We start from the raw sequence: 13,368 nt of genomic DNA on the forward strand, positions 1-13,368 counted from the left end.
GGGTTTTAGCCCTCATGTACTTCTTTCTGCCTACCTTTCTGCACGTGGGATAAAAGCTGCTCCCACAAGTATTAACAAAATTGTCATGAAATCATGTAAAGGAAAACATTAAGATTTAAGTGACTTTACTATTAAGATTCTGTCAATATAGAAGTCAAGCTACTACAGGGAAATGACAACATATTTTACACACTGTACAGTGTAAAAATACCATTACATACAATACTTTAGTATCAGGAATTAAATATCCAAATGACAAAATGATAAAATAGCCTTGCTGTAAGGCACCTTCTGGTTTGCTTTTTTTTTTAAAGTAGACTTCACGCCAATGTGGGGCTTGAACTCACAACGCTGAGATCAAGGCTGAGTGACCCAGGCATCCCTCCAGTTTGCTTTCTTTTTTTTAAAGAAAATATTTGAGGTGAGATTCACAGACACACAAAATTAACCAGTTGAAAATGAATGATTCAGTGGCGTTCAGTCTATTCATGATGCTGTGCGGACACCAGCTCTGTATCATTCCAAAAGATTTCTGTCAACACAAAGGGAAAGCCCATACCCTGTAAGCAGCTGTGTCCCATCCCCCCGTCCCCCCTGCCTCTGCTAACCACCAGTCTGCATCTGCCTCCAGGCACCCACCTACTCTAGACATCTCATATAAACGTCTGGCTTCTTTCACTTAGCGTGCTCTTGAGGATCATCCATGTTGTAGCACGTGTCAGGGCTTTGGTCCTTTTATGAATCAAACCCTATGTGTGCACAGAACACAATTTGTGCATCTATTCATCATCTCCTGATGGACATTTGGGCTACCTTCTGGCTATTGCGAATACTGCTGCTACAAGCATCTGTGTACACCTTTGTTACAGTGTACAAAGCATCTGTGTAAGTTTTTGTTGGTACAATGGCTTTTAATTCTTTGGGGTATATACCTAGGAGTAGTTACTGGGTCACGTGGTAATTCTGCGTTGAGGATCCGTCAAACTGTTCTCCACAAGAGGCCGCAGCATCTTACATTCTCACCAGCGATGCATGAGGCTTCTAACTTCTTCACATCCTTGCCAACATTTTTTATTTTCTGTTGTGTTGATCATGGCCATTCTAGTGGGTATGAAGTTGTAACTCACTGTGGTTTTGATTTCATTTCCCAAATGACTAATGATGAGCACCTCTGCATGTGCTTATTATCTATTTATATATCCCCTCTGGGGAAATTCTATTCAAGTCCTTCGGCTGTGTTTTTTTTTTTTGTTTGTTTTGTTTTTTTAATTGGGTTGTCTTTTTAAAGTTGTAAGAGTTCTTTATACATTCCGGATACTAGATGCTTACCAGATATATGATTTGCAAACATTTCCCCATTTTGTGGGTGGTTTCTTCACTCTGTTGACAGTGTCCTTCGATGCACCAAAGTTTTAAATTTTGATGGAGTCCAATTTGTTCTTTTGTTGCTCATGTTTTTGGTGTCATTTCTAAGAATCCAAAGTCATGAAGCTTCCCTGGTTTTCTTTTAGGAGTTTATGCTTCCAGCACTTACATTTAGGTCAATGATTTATTTTCAGTTAACCTTTTACACAATGTGAAGCAAGGGTCCAACACATGACGTGCCTTCTGCATGTGGACATACACTTGCCCCAGCACTATCTGTTGAAGAGACTGCTCTTTCCCCAATGGATGACCGTGGCGAACTTTTCCAAAATCAACTGGCCATAAATGTATGGGTTTATTTCTGGGCTCTGAGTTAAAAAAATTTTTTTTTAATTCAGAACTTTCCATACTATAATTCTGCCACTGCTTTTCTCAGATGAGGTTTAGCTTATGATGGCATATTAGGAACTTTTGTTTAAAAACTAAAAAATTTTTAATAAAAAATACACATCTGTGATGAATAATTTCATTATTAAACATGTCTGTAAAAATTAAAGATGAAAAGTAGCGTATACAACCTGGAAGTCAAAACCAATCTCTGCAAAATGGTATTTTATAAAGTAACATGTGATTTTACTGTTATTTACATGCTGCAATGAAGTCATTAATTTTAACTGCCTCCCATTTACAAAACCTTCCATTTTGCAATTACTTATGAACTTTTTTTACTCATGAACTTTATTTAGAATTACTTATGAACCATATTGAGAGGTTGACTCTCAATGTGGTTATTACATTAAATGTTGTTAATATCAGCCTTGCCAAATTACCTGTATCAAACTACTGTGCAATTCCAAGTAAGAGATGGATTATAAATCAAAAGAATGTTTTATTGTCTAGAACTTTTTATACATTTCAAAGTGTCCTCACTTGAACCATCCAATGACTTTAAAACTTCTCTTGGCACAATGGATTTAAATAGCAATACAGTGTGTTATCTTTTGGAAATTAAGATCACCCTTATTTTAGACCCAGACTGGGCATTCCTCCCAAACAGCCCCTTCTCCTACATTAGTTTTTCTGTGAAGTTCTGAATGTCATTTCCTCTTAGCTCCCAGGGCTCCAACCACCTAGGCTAAAGGGAACAACGGGAAGGATTTCCCGGATCTCAGGTCTCCATAACCGAGGATCAATTACAAAGCGCTGGGTCTCTAGACTCAAAATCTCTAATGACAACATTAAGCCCCCCTACCAGAACATCTGGAAGAGTTAGTTCTCTTTTATCTTGAATCCCCTCTGCCTACAAGTTGTAAACAATGGATATTTAGCTCCATCACAGTTTATTTTAGATGCAAAGACAACCTTGTTTTTATTGACCCAAAAAAGAAAAAAGAAAAAAAAAAAAAAAGAAAAGAAAAGAAAAGAAAAGAAAAGCCCTGCCCAGAAAACTATGGGTTGAAAAGTTTGGGAAGCGCTGATAACTGTAGTCTAGAAAACACGTGAAAGACTTTACCTTTAGCTGGCCGGTGATGTCGCGGCAGCTGACTGTCTTACCATGCAAGAGACTAAGGTTCAGGGTCAGACCAACGGTTCTGACGGGCTGGACACATGGTTGAAGTGAGACACCAAGGAAGAGACGGCCAGCCCAACCCCTCACACAGCAGCCCTTCCTGGTTAATCCATGGGGTGATAATGACACTGACTGGCCTCATCCTGCCAATGAAGGGCAAGGCACTGCAGTGACGGCGCCTAGAAATGAATAGGAGTGATTGGGGATAAAAGGGGGAGAGGGGAAAGGTGGCCAGGATGAAGAAATGAATAAAACTCCAAATTTCTGTTACAACTCACTGTCATACCTATTAGTCTAGTATCTAATGACAGGGAAATGGAAAAAAAAAAAAAAAAAAAAAAAAAGAAAAGAAAAGAAAAGAAAAGAAAAAAAAACAAAGGGAAAAAAAGAAAAATCGCAAACTATAAATTTATGCAGCATTCTAAGAATTGAGGTCTGTATCCTACAATATGACTACATATAACTAGAGCAAGAGCTTGATCTGATATAGTTCAAAAACCTATTGCAAAGAAAAGAGTATTTTTTTAATCATCAGCGTTTCTAAGTTCTGACAACTTCATTTTATTGGGTTTTTATTATGACAAAAACTCAGTCCATGCTATTGAAACAGAGCATACTTACCAAACAATCCCTTGGGCTCCAGAGCCAATTGGTTTCAACTGCTGGTAACGTTTCAGGACAGTGAAAGTTGAGTCTGCCACTTGCACACTGTAAAACTGACTATCACATTTACTGTCACTCATGATGTAGTATCATAGAATATTCCAAAGAGCTGGTACAGTGGTCAGGTTCCTTAAAAGAGAAACAGAATGAACATGTACTCTTTCTGAGATGATACAGGCACAGCTCACTTCATAGGGTTGCAAGTTTATTGGCATGTAAGACAACGTGGCTGTAAGTTGATAAAGTTGGTTGGACCAAGTTCTGAACTTAAGCAAAGTGCAAAACAAACAAAAAAATGCAACGACATTTCAGAGGCACAAGACCATCATGAAAGGAAGGAACATTGAGGCCCCACATGACCATGTTTTAAGGGAGCAGACTAGAAACTAACAGCTCTTCTTTTATTTGTCCATTTTTGCTAGCCATGACAGGATTATGTCACTGAGTGATTCTCATCAGTTCGCCTCCTTTGGAACTAGCTTATGCCAGGCTGCCTCAACCAGGGATGAAGGCACTGGGGAGAGGTTTCCAAGGGATTCTGTCTACAGTTCCTGCAGAAAACACAAGTGGACCAGTCTTCTTCTAAGTCCACAAATTCAGGTGAAATGATGGAGCAGAAAGCAAGTCCTACTACATATCTAGATTGTAAAAGGAGGAAGTGATGGAACATTGGGGTGCTGGGCCTGGAGACATGGGTGTGTGGGCCCACTGGGCACGTTGAGGCCCCACATTCCCCAAACCCCACATCACTGGTGGGCTCAATACAGACAGTTGTAGATAGAGAACCATTGTAACCTATAGTCATTAACATGGATGCTCTGACAATTATTCATGATAAACTAGTATAAACTGGTGGTTTAGGCAGCCACCTTTTGGTGGCTTAGGCAGTAGGCTGAGATCCCCGCCATGCAAGAGCCTATGTGATTTATATAGAAAACAACCAAACACAAATCAGCAGTTACACTGATTTGGATCCCTGGCTCTTTTCTGAAGATGTTTATTTAGAAGTCATAAACTATTTCTTTTGCTCTTTTTAAAAAAATTAAAAAGCCAACAATAAAATCATAGGGGTAAACATTATATACTATTTAAAAACATGGAATTTAAATTTTATTCTACAGCTTCAGCAAATTCCTGTTTGTTCTACCATCTAATATTTAATGCCTACCTGCTAAGTTCTCTGGAGTGATGATTTGTATTTCAATACAGTGATGCCTAGAATTTCCATTAAACATGGAAATAAATTCATGAATAACAAGCTTAAACAAAGAATTTAAATCAAATGAATAGCTTCTCCCACTGACCACTGCTTCACCCCCGCTCCCCTCCTCATCTTTTTAAAGTTTATTTTTATTAATTTTGGGAAAGATACAGAGAGCAAGTAAGGGAGGGGCAGAGAGAGAGAGAATCCCAAGCAGACTCCATGCTCAGCATGGAGCTCGACTAGGGGCTCAAACCCATGAACCCACAAGATCATGACCTGAGCCAAAATCAAGAGTCGGATGCCCAACTGACTGAGCCATCCAGGCGCCCCTCCCCCTCTTTTAACCATTCTCAGGGCAGTGGCTGAGGCACAGCTCTTAGTACCACCAGCGACTGTGACTGAATGTGCTGTACACAGGCTGGGGAGTGCCTCCAGGAGGCCAGCACTGCATTAGATGAACCAACACACTGCTCATGACAACCTACAGTGGGATGATCAGCCCCTGCTACACTGTGAGCTAAACAGCCTGGCTGAGCCACGCTGCAGTGAGGAGGGGGCCCTAAGCTCCAGGGCGGTGAGGGCAGGTCTGTGTTGCTTACTGTGGCATCTCACACTGCTGGGGACAGGACCACAATAGAAGCATTCAATAAACTTTTGCCGCTCTGACCCATAATTCAGTACCTAATGATTCCCTGAGGAGGCTGCTTCATTTTACTGACATCTGAAGGAATATCTATTTCTAGAGATGATTTTTTTTTTACAGTTTTTATGGGGCTGAGACAATTCAACTCGTTTATGGGGTGCTTTTGTATAAGAAGTGGTAAGTAACATAGGTGATAAAGCAAGATCAGGTCGCCTTAAAGCAGCTAGTTGGGGGAATACTGTAACACAAGTTGTAACACAAGTTATAATAACATAAGGGCATAAGCAAAAAGTAAACCAAGGCAAAAGAGGCCCTACCCTTTGGCAGGGGTGCAGAAGACAAGGAGAGCTTCATGGAGGAGGTTGCATCTGATCTGCCAGAGACAGACAGCAGAGGTACAGAGCTCGAGCTGACTGTGCTCAGACATGGTGAATTGCTCAAACTGGCTCTTGGGGTACAAGTGCAAAGGTTCAGAGATGGACTAGGTGAAAAGGCAGGTAGCCACTACAACCTGCTGTTTCTTTGCCTTACTGGAATACACCTGCACTGCCAGTCATTCAAAAAAGCACTTCCTGACACCACTGTGGACAAAGTCCTGTGCAGGAACAGCCAGTGTGCCTGCCCTTGGTGAGCTCACAGAGAGTGCATACTGCGGGCACGTTCAGGAAGAGCCCCGATGCAAGGAGACCCCTAAACCGAGAAGGACAGAGAAGGCTCTGAGCTGTGGGGAAGAGAGAGAGCATGTGCAGAGAGGTGGAGGTGCGTTCTGAGTGTGAGAAGTCATTTAAGAGTTAGTTTTGCTGGGCAGTGGGGGAAAGAAGCTGGAGAGAGGAAACCAGGCCAGATCACGATGGGCCCTGGAAGCTGCTGGGAGCCATCTGGACCTGGGCCCGAGGGCTGTGGAGCCATCAAAGCAGAGAGGCATGTGCTCTGGCTTGCTTTGCTGAGGGGTCATTCAGGAAGCTGTGAAAGGGATGGACTGGGGTGGGCAGGACTGAAGGCAGGGAGGCCCAGCAAAACATGGCAGGGTTGTGGCAGATGGGGAAAAGAAGTAAATGCACGGCATGGAGGAAGAATGTGCATGACCTGTGCTGCCCAGGAGAAGATGAGGAGGAACGCGGGTGAAGCAGCTGGAGGTGGGCAGGAGACGCATGCAGTCTGCAAATCTGGCTTCAGACAGGTAAGTCTGCAGTGCCTGAGAGACAGGCAGCATGACAGCCACAGGCTGCTGACATCCTCCAGATCCTCCCTCCTTTGTTTCAGGAACAGAAGCCTCCCTATGCGAGCTGGACAAATGGCTGCCCAACTAGAGAGGACATCTGGCTGCTTTTTGGCAGCCAGGTGTGGCCAGATGACCAACTTTTGGCTGATGAGATGTAAGCAGAGTGATGTGTGCCATTTCAACATCCATCCATCCATCCATCCATCCACCCATCCATCCATCTTGTTATCTTCCTTCCTTCCTTCCTTCCTTCCTTCCTTCCTTCCTTCCTCTCTCTCTCTTTCAAAAGCTGCTTGCTGTCCAACTTATCTTTCTCCCTTGCTGCTGGCTGGGGGAACAGCTGTCACAGACCCAGAGACGGCAGTCACATGTTGAAGCTGGTAGAGCTGCCCACTGGCCAGAGTCCTGAATGACCTTGTGGCCCAGAGCTGCCCCCCCATTCTGGTCCACCTGCCCACACTCAGGCTGGTACAAACTAATGTCAACCTTGTTGAGCAACTCTGGAACTCTCTCTGCTACAGCTGTTGTAACCTGTACTTTGACTGGCACACGATTAGGTTAGCTTTTGTGAATTTGGGGAGAATGTCACATCATTAGGTTAGAGAATTAACATATTTTCATCTCAAGATTTAAAGTAATTTTTATTTAATTTTTTTAAAGTTTATTTATTTATTTTGAGAGAGAGAGAGAGAAGAGAAGACAAGAGAGAGGCAGAGGGAGAGACAGGGAATCCCAAGTAGGCTCTGCACTGTCAGTGAGGAGCCTGATGTGGGGCTCAAACTCACCAACCGTGAGATCATGACCTGAGCCAAAGTCAGACTCTTAACCGACTGAGCCACCCAGGCGCCCCTAAAGTAATTTTTAAATTAAAATAAGTTGCCCTTAGTAGGCAGAAAAAGCTACCTAAGTGAGAAGCTGTCAAAGCCATCTTCTCTGTCAAACTTGGGCTTTGTGAACATGAGAAAGCACGCAAGAAAGCCAAGTAATTTAGCTATTAATGAAATCAACTGTTGAGATTATATTTCAACAGAATGGATGTCAGCTGGGTTTTAGAAAACAGTTTACAAATTGGGAAGTCCTATATAAGAATTCTTCGTACAACCACATCATCAACACACTGAGGTGCAGGCACTGCCTTCACTTCCCTCACCAGTGGGTGCTGGTTCCGCACCTCGGCTCCGAGCAGTGGGACCCCATCTCCGCCCACGCTGCTTCTGTGCTGTGCAGCCCCTGTCAGGCTGTGCTGTTACTCAGTTTCTGCAGGTCTGCCCATGTCTCCCTCCCCCAAGGCTGGTAGCACCTCAAAGGCAGGGAGGGGCTTTCTTCCCTCTCACATGTCGATAAACTTAAGGAAATGTCCAATGCCCACCAATGATCCACTGAGAAAGCTTCTAGGGGGACACACTCTGCTCCTTGGGTTCTTCAGATCTGAGGGTGGTGGGCAGAGCCCAGGGGGAAGGAGTCAGCACAGCCTTTGATGAAGCCATCTGGCTCAAGTCCATACCCTTCCCACTTTACCATGCTGCTTCAATGAATCCTGGTTGAATGAAAGGCTCTAATCTAAAATCCCTATTTGTCTGGGGGTACCTGGGTAGCTCAGTTGGTTGAATATTCAGCTTTTGGTTCCTGTTTAGGTCATGATCTCATGGTTCCTGAGTTTGAGCCCCGCATTGGGCTTTGTGCTGACAGCATGGAGCCTGCTTGGGATTTTCTCTCTCCCTCTCTCCTTGCATCTCCCTCTCTCTCTCTCAAAATAAATAAAAATTTTAAAAAACTTACTAAAATCCCTATTTGTCTAAGACTGAAGACCCTTATAGAATCCCCTCCAGGATTCTAGAGTAAAATCTACCCACTCTACAGATAAACATTGGGTAGGAGGGATGTTCCTACTTTGTTTGGAGTTTAGAATAAGAAATGCCTTTAAAAAAAATTCTCTAGGGGTGCCTGGCTGGCTCAGTCAGTAGAGCACGTGACTCTTGATCTCAGGGTGGTTTAAGCCCCACATTGGGCATGGAGCCAACTTAAAATAAAAAAATAAATAAAAATTTCAAAACAGCTTTATATTAAAAAAATTCTCTAACTCTAGAATCCTTTAAATATAAGCAGTTCAACTACTGTAAATATACTATTTATGTCCAAGTCTTGTGGGGACATCGGCTACCATTCACTGAGATCTCCCAATATCTCATGAGGGCCTCCTACGCACCAAGCACAAGGTAGGGATTGTTGAGAGAGCACTAACTAGACAGTCCATTCCCTCAAACCGTCAAGAGCATACTGGGAAGTGTGTCGTAGGGGCAGACGTAGAAGTGGGCCCAAGGGCGGTGTGGGGATAGCAGCCAGTGAGTGAGCAGAGGGAGTGTGTGAGTGGGACATGGATATAAAGGAAGGTTTCCAGGACGAGTCAAGACCTGAGTGCAAGTTTGTGCACAGTATCAACCCAGGTGTGAGGGAACAGGCATTCTCATACATGCTGGTGAGCCCTGTAAGTTGGCAAAACATTTCTAGGGAGGAAAATATGTAACATCTAATGAAAATTTTAAATGCACATGACTCCTAACCTGGCCACTACAATTCTATAAATGTACCTGATAAATATATATGTACAAATGTTCAAAGACATTTGTGCAAGAATGTTTGTAGCACTTTTTATAACAGGCCAAAACAAACAAACAAACAAAACAAAAAAAAAACCCAAAAAAACCAAGAAATAACCTAAAACATACACTTGGAATGAGTAAACTATGGCATAAAAGCACAAAAAAGCCATTAAAAATAATGCAGGGACTTTGTGTACTGATGAGGAATGATGTTTAAGATGAAACAAAGGAAATGAAGCAAGTTAAAGAGTGTGTATGGTAGGGGCACCTGGGTGGCTCAGTCGGTTAAGGGTCTGACTTTGGCTCAGGTCATGATCTCATGGTTCATGAGTTTGAGCCCTGCATCAGGCTCTGTGCTGACAGCTCGGAGCCTGGATGGAGCCTATTTCCAATTCTTTGTCTCCCTCTCTCTGCCCCTCCCATGCTTGAGCTCTGCCTCTCTCTTGCTCTCTTAAAAAATAAACATTAAAAAAAATTTTTTTAAATTAAAAAAGTGCCTGTAGTGAATGTGAATATTCACAGCCCCACACACATGCACACACACACACGAGTATACTAGCAAGTACAGAGACACAGTGGGAAATGAGACTTTGACTCTTCCCATTACAACTTTCTGTTGTTTTTTATTTTTATTTTTTTTAGTCACACACACATTTCACATTAAAAAAAATAATAATAAATGAAACCTTTGAAATGGAAAGCCAAGACCTAAAAGTCGGGAAGGTTGGGGGCAGACGAGACTGGAGGCAGAAGAGTAGGCCAGACTCTGAGCTCCACAGTTATAAACATCCCCCTAACAGCCCGTCAGGTGAGCAGTGCTGTCCCCCCTCTGCAGACAAGGAAGAGAGCTAGAAGACAGTGAGGAAGTTGCCCAAATTCCCAGCTGGGAAGTGGCGCAGCCTGGATCTGAATTTAGGTGTGTCTGACTACAATCTTCTTGTTCTTCCCAATACTCCATTCTAATTAACATCCCTAACTGCATTTAGAAACTGAAGTGATGTGTCCAAGGGCTGGTCAGGACCAGGCCAGGAGAAAACACAGGACTGGATGCTTCATCCTGCTGGCTTTACTCCACCAAGACAATTTTTCTTCTGATAATGAATCAGTCATCCACAGCCTCAAGACAATCTTTAACTACGCTAATGGTACAGAATATCCAGGACATGCAATAGTTAAATTAATTGACTGCTCTGGTTAAAAGCAGAGTTTCACAATCCTTCTCTTAGCTTCAATGCTTGTTGAAATTTTTAATCAAATTGTTCTTTTTCCTTGCCTTTTTTTTTTTTTTTTGAGATAGAGATAGGGTGAATGAGCTTGTGAGTATGGGAGGGGCAGAGGAGAAGAGGAAGAGAGAGGATCCTATGCAGGCTCCACACTCAGTGCAGAGCCTGACACAGGGCTTGATCTTATGACCCTGAGATCACGACCTGAGCTGAAATCAAGAGTCAGACGCTCAACAAACAGAGCAATCCAGGCGCCTCCCCCCTTCTTTAATTCTTAATAAAAATGGCAGAGCGCCACAACTCAATCTTTCTTTGATAATGAAGAACCTTACAACATCTCAGAGCCATCCTTCTGAACATCAGTCCTTCAACTACACTGCTTACTATGATAAAGAACAGCCACTAGTGTTTGGTAATCACATCATCCATGGGTGGATCCTAAGGAAGGATCTGTCGAGGATTCCAACCCATGGGCCCCTTGGAGGCACTGGGCCTGTCTGTTCCTCCTCCCCAGCCCCGACTCCCAGTGCTCTGGTTGGGGTGTTCTAAGTGTTCCCTTGATGGGGCAACCGCCCAAGTGTTCTCCCAGCCTCCATTCCTGCTACCTTCAAACCACTATTCACATGGCATTTCCCCAGGAAAACCTTTACATGAATGCTCACAGCAGTGACATTTTCTACAGTTCAAAACTGGAAACAATCCAGGTGTCCTTCAGTGGGTTAGCAGTTAGGCAAAGTGCTGTACATCCATACCATGGAATACGGGGCAGTAGTAGAAATGAACCAACTACTGATACATGCAACAGCTTGGGTGGATCTTCAGGGCATTATCCTTAAGTAAAAAAGCCAATCTCAAAGGGTCCATACAGTATAATTCCATTCACACAACATTCTTTTTTTTTTTTTTTTCAGTTTATTTATTTTGAGAGAGAGCGAGCATGCGTGAGTGCTTGTGTGCATGCATGCTTGAGAGGGGGAGGGGCAGAGAGATGGAGAGAGAGAATCCCAAGCAGGCTCCGCACTGTCAGCGCAGAGCCTGATGCAGGACTTGAGCCCAAAGACCGTGAGATCATGACCTGAGCCGAAACCAGGAGTCAGACACTTATGCAACTAAGCCACCCAGGCGCCCATACACAACGTTTTTGAAATGACAAAATTATAGAGCTGTGGAACAGATTAGTGATTGCCAGGGTTTATGAATGGTGGGCAGTGGGGGCGGGGTGTGGTTATAAAGGGTAGCACAAGGGAGAACTTTGGGACGATGAAATAGTTCTGTATCTTGACTGTGGTAGTGGTGTTTGTACAAATCTCTCCATGTGATAAAAGGACACAGATTTGTACCCATACGCTGCACCAATGCCACTTCCCTGGCTTTGATACTATACTGTGGGTATGTAAATGACAACCAATGGGGGAAACTGGGTGAAGGGTGCACGGGACCTCTCTGTACTATTTTTACAATTTCTTATGAATGGAGAATTATTTCCAAATAAGGAATTAAAAAAGAGATTTGTTGAACATATGCAGTGATCATACTGCTCTTCTGTTTAAATTCCTTGGATAGTGACCAACTGCTTTGAGAGTAAAACTCTGATCTTTAGCAGGCAGAGGGGTTCACAGGACTTCTGGCCCACTCTTGGGCAATACTGAATCACCTGACACCAGCTGACACACCAGATACTGCCTCTTCTACGCCTCTTCCCGAGCTGTCCCATCTGCCTGAAATGACTTTCCTCCCCATTTTGTTCTCCTGGCCAACCTTCATCTTCCTTCAAAATCTAGTGCATGCACCTGCTTCTCTTGAAAGTTTTCCTCTACAGGAAACTTCAAGCTGTGCTGGGCATGCCCCCGTTTTTGGCACCACAACCTATATTCGTTTTATTGCAAGTCTACCTCTACTTCTACTCTGTGAGGTCCCTGAGGGCAGAAAATGCGTCTGATTCATTTCCTAATCCTCTACTAATTACATAGTGGGTGCCCAGTAAATATTTGTTATAGGCAAAACTAAGCAGAAGAATAAATGTAGGGCAGTGTGGTACAGTGGTTAGCATGAGGACTCTCAAGTGGGAGGGCAGGCTCCTGGGCAGACTCCATCAAAAATTGTTAGAATAAACAAATTCATAATGGTTCAGGATACAAACTTAATGCACAAAAATATTTTGTGTTTCTATATGCTGATGAACTGTCAGAGAAATTAAATGATGTTCTCACAATTGTATCAAAAAGAATAAACTACTCAGGAATAAATTTAAACATGGAGGTAAAAGACCTTTACATTGAAAACCAAAAGACGTTAATGAAAAAAGTTAAAGACGCAAATAAATGGAAAGATATTCTGTGTTCATGGATTGGAAAAATCAATATTGTTAAAATGTCCACACTACCTAAGGCAATTTAAAGATTCAATGCAATCCCTATCAAAATTCCAGTGGCATTTTTCACCGAAATAGAACAAATAATTCTAAAACTTGTGTGCAACTACAGAAGACTCTGAATGGCCAAAGCAATTTTAAGAAAGAACACAGCTGGAGGCATCATGCTTCCTGATCTCAAAGGTATAGTAATTAAGTATTACAAAGCTATAGTAATTAAGACACTACGGTATTGGCATAAAAACAGACATACAGAGGCACCTGGGTGGCTCAGTCAGCTGGGTGACCAACTTCGGCTCAGGTCACAATCTCACAGTTTGTAAGTTTGAGCCCCGCGTCGGGCTCTGTGCTGACAGCTTGGAGCCTGGAGCCTGCTTCAGATTCTGTGTCTCCCTCTCTCTCTGCCCCTCCCCTGCTTGCGTTCTGTCTCTCTCTCTCTCAAAAAAAAATAAACATTAAAAAAAATATTTTTTAAAGAATATTAAAAAAAACAGACATATAGATCAA

General features: G+C 42.9%; 1 protein-coding gene across 4 annotated transcripts in view; it reads right to left on the reverse strand.

Moving 5' to 3' along the window:
• Positions 1-13,368, reverse strand: part of MAPK9 (mitogen-activated protein kinase 9) — a 58,672-nt gene that overhangs the window by 38,108 nt on the left and 7,196 nt on the right. For 3 of the 4 annotated variants that reach the window (XM_060636436.3, XM_060636434.3, XM_060636437.3), the window contains exon 2: positions 3,557-3,727. In XM_060636436.3, the coding sequence (XP_060492419.1) occupies positions 3,557-3,678 (122 nt within the window). In that variant the 5' untranslated portion in view covers positions 3,679-3,727. Of the gene's footprint in view, positions 1-2,878; positions 3,115-3,556; positions 3,728-13,368 lie in introns of those variants that run through there. The other variant, XM_060636438.3, reaches the window with a different exon arrangement.

This window comes from Panthera onca, chromosome A1 (genome assembly GCF_046562875.1).
Source record: "Panthera onca isolate mPanOnc1 chromosome A1, mPanOnc1 haplotype 2, whole genome shotgun sequence".
Lineage (NCBI taxonomy): Eukaryota > Metazoa > Chordata > Mammalia > Carnivora > Felidae > Panthera > Panthera onca.